The following is a 15330-nucleotide window of genomic DNA, read 5'->3' on the forward strand; positions in this document are numbered from 1 at the left end:
CCAGAGTCCAGTGGACACTGTGAGTGTCATCTGGGGCAGTGCTAGGTGTCTCGTGGTGCCTGCCAGTGGTAGGGCTCAGAGTCTCTGCTTGCCAATTGCTGCAGAAAGCCTGTGGAGCAGTGAACCTGCCGCTGTTCACCCAGCCCTGTGGGGCTGACAGCCAGGGGATATGCATGGTCCTGGGCATGGCCAGGGGCAGCCATGCTCATGTCCCCAGGGTGTTGGCCACAGGCTCCTCCTGAACAGTTGGGTCCATCCCTCCCTCCCTGCTTCCCTCTATTCCTTCCTCTCTTTCTTTCTCCCTCCCTCCCTCCCTCCCTTCCTCTGTCACTAAGACACAAACCTCAGCCAGCCTCAACCTCAGCCTATGTGCCTATCAAGCATTACAGTTGTTCCTGCTACCTGGGAGGGCTTGATTCCACCCCCACCTCCAAAATCCGCGGATGCTCAAGTCCCTTATATAAGATGGTGTAGTATTTGCATATAACCTACACACATCCTCCTGTATACTTTAAATCATCTCTAGATTACTTATAATACCTAATACAATGTAAGTGCTACATAAAGAGTTGTTATACTATATTGTTTAGGGAATAATGACAAGGAAAAAAAGTCTGTACGTGTTCAGTACAGACACAACCATCATAGGCCTTTCCATTCGTGGTTGGTTGAATCCGCGGATGCGGAACCCGGGATATGGAGGGCCAACTATATCTCACTGAGCTCCCTGCAGGCCTCCAAGGTAGGTGCTCTGTTATATGTATACATTGTAAGAATGAGTCCAATGAGGTTCAACGGGGTGAAGTCCCTTGCAATGTAGTAAGGTCGGAGCAAGGATTTGGACCAGGTGTGTGTGACTCCAGCACCAGATGTGCTGACCGCAGGGTCATGCTGCCCCTTCACTTGTGTGGCCCCATCACTCACAAGCACCATCTGCTCACTTGAGCCTCATACTCATCCTGGGAGACGGGCAGGGCAAGTATTGTTAGTCTCCATTTGGCAGATGGGGAAACTGAGGCTCAGAAAAAGGATGTGACTTGCCCCAGGTGACGCTGTGAGATAGGGCAGAACCTGGACTTGTGGCAAGGTTCTAGGTGGAGGCCTTTTTCCTGCAGCTGTGCCATCTGCTCAGGCCCCCAGGGCAGGTGTAACCATGGTAACTCCATAGATAAGGAGCTTTGCTTTCTCTCTTCCTTTCCATCTTCCAGTATGATGTGTCAGTTGAGTGTAGTTGAGAGTAAAAGTGCGACATTCCCATCGGAGAAAGTGAGGCACCTGCTGGACGACAGTGTCCTAGAGTCCCGCAGCCCCCGCAGGGGCCTCGCCCTCACCTCCTCCTCTGCCGTCACCAATGGACTCTCCCTAGGTAAGCGTCTCGGCCTGCACACGACAGCGGGTGGGCCACAGCCTGGCGTGTGCTCCGTGTCTGTCTCTGTCACTGTGCAGCGCCCAGTGGCCCCTCACCATCTGCAGAAAGGGCTCCCTGCGGGAGTCGCCAGAGCCAGGGAGGCCTTTGCTTCCTGGCCTCCGGGGCTTCACGAAGTGCCCTGGGTCGTCCTCACCCTGCCGGTAACCCTGAGCATGGCAGGCAGGTGGAAGGAGCAGCCAGACACATGCCTGAGACCCACTGACATTGGTTGGCAATTGTCAAAACCTGGCTGCTGCCCCAGTGGGGTCTGTCCCTGGGGCAGCCACCAGCCCCAGCATGCAGGAGTAGGGAGGCTGCTGGGTGGGCCACCGGGTTTGCACTTGTGTACTTGTCTTCACACTGAGAGGCCAGAGTTAGGGAGGATGAAAACTTGATCTTCAAGGATGAAATTGCATGTCTGAGTTTCAGCCAGAAATAGTGCTTATGTCAATGGAGAGGACAGAAACTGAGCTGCTGAGGCTCAGGGATGGGCAGAGGTTGAAGTCAGAGCTGAGGACGTCTTGCGCTCTGGTCACAGGTCTATCCCCCTGCAGTGCCCAGGTCACCTGTCACTGCTGCCATCAGACAAGTACACTCTCTGCTGGCTGTGCCCGTTCAGCAAGCCGGTGCTTCTGGAGTCTGTGTGTCTGTGTGTCTGTCTGCTTCCCTTAACAGGGAACCCTCCGGGGCTGGTGGGGGGTTAGACAATTGCCAGGCTGGGGGTTTGATCTGATGAGGGCTTTAAGGTGGGGCCCATGAGCACGGAGAGGAAGAGGGTGGTAGGGGCAGGAAAAATGGGCAGGAATCTCATGTCCCACATCCCTGTGAAGTGAGGCCAGTCTCGGAGGCAGTATCACTCCAGGGGGCAGCTGTCTCCCACCCCCAGAAAGTCTGTGACAAGCGAGGTCCGTGTCTGCCTTCTGTCCTGGGAGGTCATCCTATCTGGACCCAGTCAGGGGTGTACAACAGTTCAGGACAGTGCAGCCCGTGGTTCCTAGGTTTGCCTCGGGGGAAGAGTCTGGGGTCAGCATGTTGGGGAAGGCTGGATTAAACCAGGTGAGGAGGTCTCTTCTCAGAGACTTCAATGTGCCAGTGGGCATTATGGCTCTGTAAGAAGGCAGTAGAGTCCGCAGGTTCCCACGTTATCTGGTCGTGGAACCCTTTTCCTTGGAGCGTCCTGTGGGATGGGGTTCTGAGGAACCCATCTGAGAAATGCCAGCCCCAGAGCATTCAGTTGGGCATCAGGACAGCTGTTTTACATCCAGGAAACTTTCTGAGCTGTGCCTGAGCCCAGGCCCTGCTATTCCTGAGACAGAAAACTGAGTCAGACACAATGCTGTCCAGTATCCACGAGGGAGATCACCAGGCAACTTGGTTCTCGGCTTCTCTACTCGGGAAACTCAGATGTTTTTCTGTTTGGACCTGAAAGCCTGGGAGCAAGTTGCCATGTGTACCTGTGCCCTGTTTGGAGCTGAACTGGTTCTCTCCATCCTGTAACTCCTAAAGGGCCTGAGGCTTCCTCCTTCCCCCTTTCCCACTGCCCAGCCTTGGTGCCAGCAGGCAGCCCAGGCAAAGAGCACTGACCCAAGGCGCCCCTGAGGTCTGAGGGAGAGTACAAAGACAGCGTGAAGCGACAGGAGAAAATCTCTCTGCTGTCCTTGTGACCGGAGCCAGGCCTTGCAGTGCCCCTGAGAAGGAGGGCATCCCAGTCAGCCCCAGAGGGGCAGGCTTGGGGGGAGGATCGAGCCCCTCTATGTGTGTACACTGGCCAGGGGAATGACGGGGCCCTCGATCGAGGCTTCTGTCTAATGCAAGGCAGCTGGTCTGTGACCAGTGTCTGGTCAAGCCCTGACCCTTGGGGGAAGAAGTGCTCATTTAGCGTCTGTCCTCACCAGGTGAGGCCTGTTAAGCACTGGTTTCACTTGGGCCAGAAGAGAGGCAGTGGTGGAGCCAGACCAGGCCAATAGAGAAGCCTAAGGACTCAGACCCCAGTGGGCCAGTGGGCAGGCAGCTGTGGCCTTCAGGGGGACAGCGGGAAGGGAGTAGAGGACCAACCTGGGAACAGTGGGACAGGATGGTTCTTTCAACCCTCTGAGGGCAGAAAGTCAGAAATAGCAGCAGCAAAGGCCCGAGTCACACTGATGCCCATGGGGTCAGGAAGCTGTTTCTCCGGCACTTCTGTGGAGCTCAGGGGCCTGGGCCCAGTGACCCAGGAGGACAGGCCTCTCTGGGGTTGGCCTCTCTTCTGCGAGGCCGCCCGCCACGCTCATTGATCTGTGTTCCTTTTCCAGGCAGTAGTGAGAGCTCAGAGTTTAGTGAAGAGATGTCTTCAGGGCTGGAAAGGTGAGTGTGGCCTCAGCTCGGGGCCTGAGGGAGCTGGAGACAGTTCCGGGCAGGCACCAGCCCCACCCCACTGGCCTGGTGAGGCTGCTCTGTGGCTCCTCAGGTCAGCTTGGCCCAGGAGCAGGGCCACCTAGGAGGAAGAGCAGGATGGACGCAGGGCGGAGGGTCCCAGCCCCATGCTCGGAGCAGCCCCACTCATCATCTGGTCCAGAGCTAGCCCAGGAGCCTGAGGCCAGCCCCTCTTCTTCAGGCCGAGCTGCTGAGGAGACCTAGGAGCAGATTTGGTCTGAAATGTGGGTTCTCGAAAACAGAAGCCAGAGTATGGGCCTAGTCTGGAGATGGGCACGTGGCTCCGCCTGGTGGGGTCTGAGAGTGTTGCACCCACGCGGCCTCGGGCCTTGGGCTGACACACATCCTGCTGGGCACTGGTGACAGTGAAGTGGATCCGTCGGCCCAGGGTTTGGCTTCCTGTGGCGAGCCCATCTGCCCTGGGAATCCAGCCTCCCACTCAGGAATTCACCCACTGCACCCACTCCATGAGCCGTTCTCTGTGCCAGGTGCCAGGTGGGCTGGGGAAAACAGGGACTCAGTGAAGGGGGAGCTCTCATGGCCACGGCACCACCAAAGGTGAAGGGCATCACGATGACTCAAAGGCTGAGGGGAGGCAGGGAGAAATCCAGTGACAGAATGTCCCAGAGAGTCAGGTTTGCACCGTCCTTCAGAGCAGCCCCTCCACTAGTATGCAGGGGCCTGTGGGCACACACAGGCACACACACACACACACTCACACAGTTACTATGCACGCTTTCACATGAATGCACACACTACACTCTCTCACACGTACACAATCTCACACACGTGCGTGTACACACTTTCATGTGTGCATACATATACATACATACACTGACGTACTCTCACACATATGTAGGGGTACATAGTTACATGCGTGTACGTTCACACGTATACCTCTCACGCATATGCACACTTCACACACATGTGCACACGCACACACACACTCCTCTGGTGCTGAAGCCTCCTATCTCCTCAGTCCCCATGCTCATAAAATGGCCAAAGAGAACGTAAATCCTGCCCGGTGAGAGTCCTCACTGGGCAGGCAGCTAGCTGCAGAGGGACATAATATGGTAAGAGGTGGTCTTTGTGAGCAGTCCCTGTGGGCCGGGCACTGTCCTGGTCTCACCGAATCCTCAAACACTCCTATACAGTGGTTATTTGTAGTGTCCCCATGTGGACAGCAAGGCTCAGAGAGGTGAAGTGACTTGTCTTGCTTCACACTCCTCTGGTGGGGCAGAGCTGACCCAAATCCACATCCTCCTGACCACGGAGCCCACCTCTTCACCACTGTGCTCCATGCCTCAACCAGAGGGCTGCTGTGACAGCTACAGGGACCGGCCCCATGTCGGTCAGTCTGTCTGTCCTTGTGAAACCCTGGATAGAGAGCTGGAAAGGGGGAGGAACAATGCCGTGGGCCCCACTGCCCTCACTCTGGGGCCACCCCAGCAGTGGGGATGAGAACCAGACAGGCACTAGGGGCAGACTCCAGATCTGATGGGCAAAAGTTTGACTTTTCTCAGCCAGTCAGGGGACTCCTGGGGAGACCCTGAGAAAAGGGGGCTTACAGGCAAGCCAGCATCTCCCCTGGCCAATGAGGGGACGTTGAGTGGAAATGTAGGCCTGGTGCCAAGATCCTGAATATCATCCAGACCTGGACCTATTCATTGGCTCATTCATTCCTTCATTCACTCATTCATTCATTCAGTAGCCATTTATTAAGCAACTGCTCCCCGCCAGACACCACGCTAAGTCACTGAGGGTAGCAGATACGGTCCCTGCTAAGCACCCACAACTGAGATTAGAGCCACCAGGAGGGAAGATGGTGAGAGAATTCCTGCCTCAGAGAGACGATGCTGTACTAATTCAGTGGTGAACACTGTCAGATGTAGCATTTCTCTTTTCTCTCTTTCGCTTAGAATTTAGCACTAGATTCACTATCCATCTGGATGTCTATCGTACATGCTTTTTGGGTGGGCTCTCCTGCGAGCGCTGATCTCACAGCCGGCTCACCTGTGCAGATGCCCAGCCCTGCCTCCAGCAGCCTTCAGAATGGTCCTTTAGGGAGAATGTCCTGTTTCTCATTCTCTTGGGACCTAGCTCCTGGTCCAGAACCTCCCTGCTGAGGGGAGCAGGAGACCGCCTGTTTTGGAAGATGCCAGTGGGGTGAGGATGTCCCCTCCAGTCCCTTCTGAGACCCAAGGCAGTCCTCCAGATCCAGATGGCAGCTGCCCCTTGGCCTCCAGCTCTCTGTGGCCCAGCCTCTGGTCTCCATTTCCATCCTACACTAGCCTCTTTTCACGTCCAGCAGAAAGAAACCACTCCCTCCAAAGCATGTGAGCATTCTAGACTTTCTTAAAGACTCCATGGGAGAGCTAGAGGGGAGGATTTACCTCACACACTCTGAAAATCTTCATTAAATGTTCCTCTTCTCTCCCAGCTCAGTGACCACAGTTCACGTGGCCACGGGGGCCTCCCTTATTCCTAACCTTCACCCACCCAATAATGCTCAGCCCCACTGGGTCCTCCATCCACCCCTAGGCCTCCGCCAGGTGACGTTGCTCCTGCTCTATAAAGAGGAGCAGATTCCCTCTTCCCTGGAAGCCAGGTGTCACCTTGCCTGGGCCCAGAGGCCAGCGTCTGCCCCAGAGGAGCCTCCAAAGCCCTTTTCAGCAAAAAGGAGCCTTGCCTCTCAGAGACACCGCCAGCCTCCCAGCAGATGCTGTAGGAACGCAGCTCTCTCTGCGTCTTTACACCCGCATGGGCAGACGGTGGCCTTAGAACCAGAGCCAAGGGCGCAAACCCCGGGAGGTATTGGGCCCCACCCAGAGGAATGAGGTGTGAGAGAGTCTCCAGGCTAGGGTGGACACCATGGCCCTGGTGACAAGCTTGGCCCAGTCCAGGAAGAGAAATGGAGCCAGACACTGACATGAAGGGCAGGGAGGCCCCAGGCCAGTGACCCCCGTCACCAGCACACACCCCTCTGTTGGTTTGAGAGCACATCTTAATCACCCTTTATGCCACTGTGACTGGGTGGGCAGGAGGGTTCCTGTTGTCCGGCCAACGGTGGGATCATTTGGCCCTGCCTTGCGAGTTTGCCTTCCCCAAGTTCACACACATGGACATTTCAGCTGGTGGCCTAAAGGCAGACGTTGGGTGGGAGCCAGAGCTCAGGCTGCACCCAGTGCTTCCTGAAGTGGCTAGCCTTAAAGAGCACCCACGTTGGAGCCCACAGAGTCCCAGCGGCCTGCCGCACTGCTCTCTATGGGAGTGGGGCAGATGGAGGGGTGGCACGGCCACCAGCCCCTGTTCTTGCTGGGACCATGAAGTAAGGGTTCAGGGAGCCAAGAGGACCTTCTGCTGCTGCTCTTATCCTCCTGTGCCCTCATCCATCTCAGCCTCAGCAAGATCACAGGGCCTGCAGGCTCTGTGTCTGTGTTGGTCGGTGGGGGGACAGACTGGAGCCATGAAGCGGCCAGACTCAGGGAGGTGTTGCTCAGTTCTCAGCCCCCAGGCCGCCCTAAAGACCTTCCCCTGTCTTCAGGGCCCAGAGTGAGGGCAGATTGGTGGTCCTGGGTCAGGGCCCTCAAGAACCAGAGGCCAGAGCCGATGGGGAAGGGTTAAGAGTGGGTTCGTCCTAAGACTCTACCTCATGTCCCCAACCTGTGGCTTTCTGGCCTCAGTGTCCTGGGAGTGGGGACGAAGGCAGAAGGAGCGCCCTGCATCACACTCTGCTTTTCCAGGAAGGGGAGGGAGGCAGCCGTGAAAGGGCATTTCCAACTTGTGCTTAATTGACTGGAAAGTAGGAACTATGGACGCTGCACCAGGAGGACCTCAAGCAAACCTCAGGCTTCTCAGAAGTTAAAGGGGGAAGGAAATGTTTCCGTCAGGCCCATCAGTAAAAGGTGATAGGTGCTCCTTTATGCCTGATTCGGCACGAAAGTGAGAACAAGAGTGTCACCCTAAGAGAAAAAAATTTTAAACGAGGTTTTTTAAAAGAGGAACAACATGGATGATAGAGATGGACGTATATGTATGTATGAAAATAGATAATATCATTCATCTTGGTTATCTCTGAGTTGTAGGGTTATTGAGTGTGTTTCTTTCCTTAATTTTTTTCTGTATTCTCCAAATTTTCCACAATGGGTAAATGTTTCTTTTACACCCAGAAAAAAAATTAACATTTAACTTTTTAAAAGAAGATATAATCAGAAATGTTTACTGATCAGTTTTTAAGAGGTGAAATATGAAAGTGCATCACCAAGTTCATTACGAAACACTCGCCATCCATCTTCTCTAGTCTGACGTCACCAGTCTGTGGAAGGGCCTTCTGACGTGACAAGCGTGAGAGACCGACCCGAAATACAGGTGGTGGAAAGACTGGGAGGCCGAGTGGTCCTTGGAGGAAGCCCCTCTGGAGGGAGAGGGAAAGGGGGAGGGAGAGGAAAGTGGACCACCCTCTCTGGAGCAGAGCTGTTTCTTCTTCCTTCACTGGGAGCGAGAGGGATGCAGTAGGAACTGGTCACAGCTCACAGTCAGGGTGGGAGACAGAGATTCAGTCAGTGATGCCGGGTCCTTCATGTTGCTCATGAAGAAGGCGTGCAGCACATAATGGGAGTGTCTGGCAGGGTGACCCAAGTGAGACTGTGGGTTCAGGGGTGGCTTCTGGTGGAGGCGATGGTTAAGCAGAAGCCCAAGGACATTGGTGAAGAGGACCACAGCGGGCCCTTGAGAGGGGTCCTGGGACCTGAGGAGGCTGCAGGCCTGAGTCGTGTACCAGGATGGGCGAGGTAGCCCAGAAATGCTTGATGTCTCTAAGCGTCACTGCAGGAGAGGTGGGCTCCTTGATGTGTCCTGGTCTCTGAAGTTCTTAGTGCCTCTGCAGTGAAAGGTCATGGTCTGCTCTGGACACTGCCAGCAGAGCTGGGAGTCAGGATGCTTGCTCTCTCAGTGACCTGGGACCTGTCTCTCAACCTCTCTGAGCCTCAGGTTCCTCCTCTGCAGTGAGGATGCTCACAGGAGATACTTAGCACATGGGTGAAGTTGCTGCGTTTGGGGAACTTACTTTGGGATTTTTATGAGTTTCACACAGTAGGTACCTCTTGCCAGCAAGCAAGTGATCAAGGGGTCTAAAGCTGGGTGGGGTGAAGAGGGAATCCGCCCAGTGGCAGTTCAGTCATCATGGGATGGATGGACTACATGAAGGCAAGCGTCCACCAGCCCTGGCTGGCTCCAGGATGACACTGAGTTGGGGGAGGGCCCCTTTGAGAGGGAGCCGCAGACAGTCGGCCTGCAGCTGCTCTAGGCTGCCGAGGAGGTTGGGTGATGCAATTTCTGCCCTGTGTGAGGTTCCTTGTTCTTTTTAGCTGGGGGAATCTTCCAACATCCTTAGGGAGACTCCAGGAAAGCGGAGTCGTGGCAGCAGACCCCCAAGCCTCCTACCTCCAAAACAGAGTTTTAAAAGACACTCCTTTCCTTCCTTGAGAAGATCAGAGGGCTCTGGCAGATTCCCCAAGTTTGCCAGGGTACAAGGGTGCCTCTGAGCCCCTAACTCTGCAGCATTTCGGGAGAGGGAGGCAAAGCTCTGGAGGTGATCCTGGAGGTGAGGGGTGCACTTTGACTGAAGTGCAACCCTGAGAGTGACTGTTTTCAGGATGACTCTCTCAGAGAGCCTCGCTGCCCCGCCTCCCATGGCTGAGGCCCAGGAACCCCCCAGGCTCGTGTGCCTCGCCCGCCCACCCCTCAGTCTGGTTTCCCCAGGCCTATCCTGCTCTGTGCCTCCCTTCCTCTGCTCTGCCTGGGGTGGCAGCCCAGGTGGACGATGTGCCAGGCTTCTGATTTTGGTTTCCCCCAAAGATGCCATCTCTTGCTTTGCTCTCAGCAACAGACACTGAAGCCTGAGAAGTGAGGGTCCACCCAGGAGCTCAGACCCCCCAAGAGAGAACAGTGGGCGACGGTCCCTGGGTCTTTTGCTTGACCCTGACCTTGGACCCTGGTGGACAAGGGCTAGGCCTGCCCACTACCCGTGGCAGCTTCACAGGTAGCTGAGAAATCTCTGCTCACAGCCTCTCTGTCCAATACTTACAACCCCTCTGAGTCAGGTCCTAGAAAGTGGGTAGGACTCTCCTTCTGTCTTGTGTCCATCCTTCTCTATGTATATCTGCCATACTCCCCTCTCTCCCTGCAGACCAGATTTCTAGACTTCTCAGCCCACAGAGGGGAAGATGGACACCTCACAGCTCCCAAGTTTATGTGTGTAGCTTCACCCAGCCCACAGAGCCTGACTTTGAGTCTCTCAAATCTGGTTCCTAATTGCCAGGATAGAAAATCTGATTGACCTGGCTTGGATCAGGTGTTGTTCTGTCCACTCAGCTAAATATGCAGTACAAATATGGCTCCTAGGGACCACTCAGGGATCAGGCACGTTGCCCAGAGAAGAATGAGTGAATCACAGGAAGTAAAAGTCCTTTAACAAGTACTGCTGGAAGGGATTTCCCAGGGCCCAGCAGAACTCAGGGTGGCAGCTTCCTGCCTGCAAATGAGGGTGAATCATCAGGAAGTGGCCAAGACCAAGCCCTGGCTCCCCATCAAGGATTTGCTGGTGCAGGTGGACACTGTTGATGAAGAGCATCACCTGGACCCTTCCACAGGCACACTCCTACCAGGGGCTCTGTGCACTTGAGACGGAAGAAGTGGGGGGTGGGGGGTCCCTACTTCTGCGAAGACAAGGTTACTGAGGCCTCAATGTAGTTATTATCCAATACTTCTCCCTGCTCCCCAACCTCCTAGTCCAGCAACAAGGACTCAGGGCTTTATGGAATTTAACTCCCAAGATACCTATCACCTAATGTGTGTACTTAGAAAACTATTGAGGGGAAGATGCCTTTCAGACCTGCCTTGGGTAGTCTGAATTCTCATGGTGCTATTGGCCTAAGCAGCACCTGCCTGTTTGTACCTCAACAGCACCACCCACTCTTCCTCTTTCTAGTGTTGTGACCTTGGGCAAGTTACTCCACCTCTCCAAGCCTCAGATTTCTTATCTATAAGGTGGGGATAAGAATAGTGCCTGCCTCACAGTGTTGTATGATTAAACAAGGTAATGAACAAATACTGCTTAGCACATTGCCAAGCGCCCATTATCCCCTTCATCATCATCATCCTATCATCTCCATCATCCCATCATCCTCATCATCCCCATCATCCCATCATCCCCATCATCATCCCATCATCCTCATCATCCCATCTTCCTCCTCCCCCCGCCCCCATCATCACCACCACCTTGCACACTCTTTGGGACTGAGGTATTCTTGGTTGCCAGCCTACATCTTCCCCTGACCAGACTTCCCATGAGAAGGATTGCCTGCTGCAGCCCTCCTTCCTGCCACCTTCCAAGATCCATCGCTGGGAGGGACAGTAAAATGGCCTTCCTGGGATATATTCTGTTCAGCCACATGTTCCCAGCAAGATGCTAGGAAATGTGTCTGTGGTTCTGGAGTGGGAGCTCCCATGTCAGTCGGAGGAATCCCATGATTTCTGGAGTCCACCAGGTACCACTGCCTGTTTATTTTGCATGTTCTGGCCCTGAACATTCAAATAACACATCTCAAATCAGGGAAGTGATCAGATTGTCCTGTTCTAGTGGCTGAAGATCCTGGCTCCTCTGTGCTGATGCTAGCCTGCCTGGGCCCAGCCGGAGCCGCCCCACCTGTCACAACCCTCCTCCAGCCCTGCAGAGCTCACCTTGGGAGGGAGGCCTGGCCACCACAACCCTGACTCTGTTCCCCTAAGAGCTGGCCTAGGGGAAAAGTCACCATTGCACTGTCCTTCAAGGCCAGGGTCACTCCCCCAGGCTCCAGGGAGAGCGGGCTCTGACTTTCCCCACCTGGAGCAGCTTGACTGACATGGGCCCTCTACTCACATGAGAAAGCCAGCCTCCCTTTGTGGGCACTTGTGTCTCCCTAATGACAGGCCAGTGGGGTGGGACAAGTGGCTTCACCTCCTTGAGCCTCAGTTTCCTCATCTGAGACAGAGTGAGGACAGTGCCCCTCACAGAGTTGGGAGGAATGGCGTGCAAAAACACTTAGTTGTCTCATAGTCAGCAGCTGATAAATGGCAGCTGCTCTTAAGTGCCAGGCAGGCAAAACTGCCAGGACAATACTCCATCAGGAAGCGAAGGGACTAGGGACCTGGGAGGTAGCCCCACCCCAGGAGAGCCAGGCCTAAGAATTTTGTGGCCATCTAGTCTCACAGACACTGACAAGGCTGCTTCAGTGTGAGTAGCAGCAGAAACCGACAACTGTGGTGCCTCTGAGAACAGAATGCCAGGAAGCCGCCCACACAGTGCTGGCCCCAAACGTGGACCCAGTCCCAAGGGCAGACTCTGCCACATGTGACTCCTCAGCCTCTCCTCAGGGAGTGGGGAGGAGCTTGGGCTATAGAGTCAGACAGACCTGGGTTGAAATCCTGGCTTCCTAGGATAGTGCCTCGGTCAAGTGTCTTCACATCACTGAGCCTCAGTTTCCCCATTCTCGGGAGGATAATGGTGCTTAAAGCTCCAGTGAGATAAGGAGTGCAAAGGCCTGGCACATATGAGCACTCACTCACTAGTGACTCTTCTGTGAGCGGCCCCAGTGACCCTGGTGTCCCTGCACGCCCCCAGAGCCCATGCACTTGGGATTACCTCACTCCTTTGGGAAGAACGTGAGGCAAGACTGCTGAAAACGCTAGACTGGTTGGAAGATGCTGATTTAAAGCTCTCTATCAACAAACATCAGTCCTGCCAAACATCTGTTAAGTCTACAGCCGTGGACTGTCTCGAAAGGGGGAGAGAATGATGGAGAGAAGGTGGCAGCACAGACCGCATTGCCCTGTCTGTGGATCTGCTGGTAATTGTGGACAGTCCACTATCGTCACACGTTTTCCTGGGATACCAGGGGACAAGACTCATGAGAAGAAAGGTGGAGAAGGGGCCAGAGGATCCAGCTCTGGGAAGGGAGGCTCCAACTCCAGCTACAGACAGGCGGCGGCTCAGAGCAGGAATCCAGACCAAATGAGGAGACGTCTTCTGGGCACAAGGGAGGTCACCCCAGAAAAGTTCACTGTCAGCTCCTGCCCCGACTCATAAGAAATCCCCAGTTGTGGCTGGGGAGGAGAGCAACCCTGGAGGCAGTCTGTTAGCGAGCCCTGGGAGCAGCCTGCCTAGGCACAGGATTGTGACGTGTCGTGGTGTAAGGTGCTCAACAAGGGTTGCCAGTAATGGTGAAGCGTCTCATAAATTAGAGCAGATCCATCGTCATCTGTAGATCGTGATGTTCACTCACTGCATTGCAAGCCTCTTGCTGAATGGAAGAGGGAGGGGGCAATCTGGCCTGTGGGCTGGGAGTTGAGTGTGCCAGGGCCTTGTCTGTGTCACAGCTCATGTGGGGGTAGGGGTAGGGTCAGCCTGTGACCATCATCTGTCATGGGGGTGTGGTGGGGAAAGGTCCAAGATCTGTCACATTTGATGACTTGGGGGACCAAGCACATGCTGTGGCTCTTTATCACGTAAAGAAGAGTAACTGATGGGCGAAAGGGGTGGGGTCCCAGAGCAGTTGACCTAGATGACCTAGATTGCCATCAGACTCCCGCCAGACCTGAACTTGAACCCCTGGACAACAGACCTAAGACGGCCATCAAGAACAGTTCCTTCTTGGGCTGGCCCCGTGGCTTAGCGGTTAAGTGCGCGTGCTCCGCTGCTGGCGGCCCGGGTTCGGATCCCGGGCACGCACCGGCGCACCGCTTCTCCGGCCAGGCTGAGGCCGCGTCCCACGTACAGCAACTAGAAGGATGTGCAGCTATGACATACAACTATCTACTGGGGCTTTGGGGGGAAAAAAATAAATAAAATCTTTAAAAAAAAAAAAAAAAAAAGAACAGTTCCTTCTTGAGTGGAGGATGGAAGGTCAGGCAGCCCCCTCGCAGAGGAACCTGAGCTCAATTGTGGTATGATGCCCTGCTGCAATGAATGAGGACCCGCACACCACCTACAGGTGTCCGGTGCCATAGGGCACTATGCAGCAACCTACGACTAGCAGTGGAGAACAGAGAGAATATTTGAAAAGGAAGTCTGGACCTTGTGTGACTTTATAAATTGGGTTACATCATTGTTTGGCCAATGGGCAAGGTTAGGTATAGCCCAGGGATAGACCATACTGCACAAGTGGAGAGAAGGTTGAGCACCAAGTGGACACAGGAAGTCATTCTGCTAAGAGAAGAAAGGATGAAGAGAAGAGAGAGAAAGATGGAAGCTTCCCCCAAATAGGTTAAGCTTCCTGCTTACCCTGGAAGCTGCACCTTACCCTGGAAAGGCTCATTGCTGGGGGAACTGCAAGTGAGAGAGAAGCCAGGTGGGCAGCCCATGGAGAGATCCTGGAGCACCAACTCTTGGACGCTGCAGTGGGTTGCAGAGCAGATTTGCAGGGCATCGGCTGGGGCCAACAGAGGAGACTGTCCGCTGGAAAGGACAAAGCAAACAGAGGCATTCAGTTCTGCCCTCATGAATGATAATGCTGCATATGCCCCCCTGGGCCCGACGTGCAAGACTGCCCACAATTCTGTGTCTATGTGTGCACTTTTAATTGGATTTACCATGGAATATTTGGGCTGTACAGCATTTTCTGTTAAATATCTCAACCTTACATTGGGGTAAGTGGGTGTGCCTGGATTTTAGTCATCCCCTTCACACTGGAAGAAGGGTAAACATTTAATTAAAAAGTTAAGGAAATAATTACCCAGAAACTTGGGGGCTTGCCTAGATGGAGGCTTTGGGGGTGTTGTGTTCACTGAGCTGGCAGCTCCAGCTGTGCCCCAGATGTGCTTGTAGCGTGACCGAGGAGGCTGGCGGAAGGGCTGGGGTTGGGGCTTCCTGAGCGAGTGACCACACAGTCTGAGATGCTCCTGCCTCCTTCAGAGTCTTTGGCCTTTCCAGGCTGTTGCTAAACCTCAACCTTTTCCTCTGAAGCAGGGGGCGCCTCTATGCCACGCTGGGGCCCAACTGGCGGGTTCCAGTTCGGAATTCTCCCAGGACCCGGAGCTGCGTCTACAGGTATTCTTTGGTCGTGTGTTCAGTCATTCAACAAATGGCTATAGGGTGCTTGTTGGATGCCAAGCACTGTGCTAGAGGTTGCAGACGAGGCAGACACAGCCTCTGCCTCAGTCCGTGAGGCTGCTGCTATAGGAGAGACAGAAATGGAACAGAAAGTCACAGGCGCCCATGGGCATGCCCTGGGAGGGGAGAGCAGGGAAGGCTTCCCTGGAGAAAAGGCTGGAAGAGTGATAGGAACTAACCAAATCGAGGGAGGGAAGCCATACAGGTCATAGGAGTGCCCCAGCCGCAGGGACAGCCCGCAGGGCCCTGAGGCAGGAAGAGCAGATGATTCCTTGAGTGAAGGCAAGGCAGTGTTGCAGGAAATGAGACGGGGGAGAAGGGCGCGAGGTGAAGCTGGAGAGGTGGGAGGGAGCCATATTCAGCC

At 54.6% G+C, this 15330-nt stretch overlaps 1 protein-coding gene across 15 annotated transcripts in view; it reads left to right on the forward strand.

The window, feature by feature from the left end:
• Positions 1-15330, forward strand: part of RALGPS1 (Ral GEF with PH domain and SH3 binding motif 1) — a 286272-nt gene that overhangs the window by 259288 nt on the left and 11654 nt on the right. For 7 of the 15 annotated variants that reach the window (XM_058524068.1, XM_058524069.1, XM_058524070.1 and 4 more), the window contains 3 exons: positions 1209-1366; positions 3700-3751; positions 14820-14903. In XM_058524068.1, coding sequence (XP_058380051.1) covers positions 1209-1366; positions 3700-3751; positions 14820-14903 — 294 coding nt within the window. Of the gene's footprint in view, positions 1-590; positions 613-1208; positions 1367-3699; positions 3752-14819; positions 14904-15330 lie in introns of those variants that run through there. The other 8 variants (XM_058524081.1, XM_058524079.1, XM_058524077.1 and 5 more) reach the window with 4 other exon arrangements.

Source organism: Diceros bicornis, chromosome 28 (genome assembly GCF_020826845.1).
Source record: "Diceros bicornis minor isolate mBicDic1 chromosome 28, mDicBic1.mat.cur, whole genome shotgun sequence".
Lineage (NCBI taxonomy): Eukaryota > Metazoa > Chordata > Mammalia > Perissodactyla > Rhinocerotidae > Diceros > Diceros bicornis.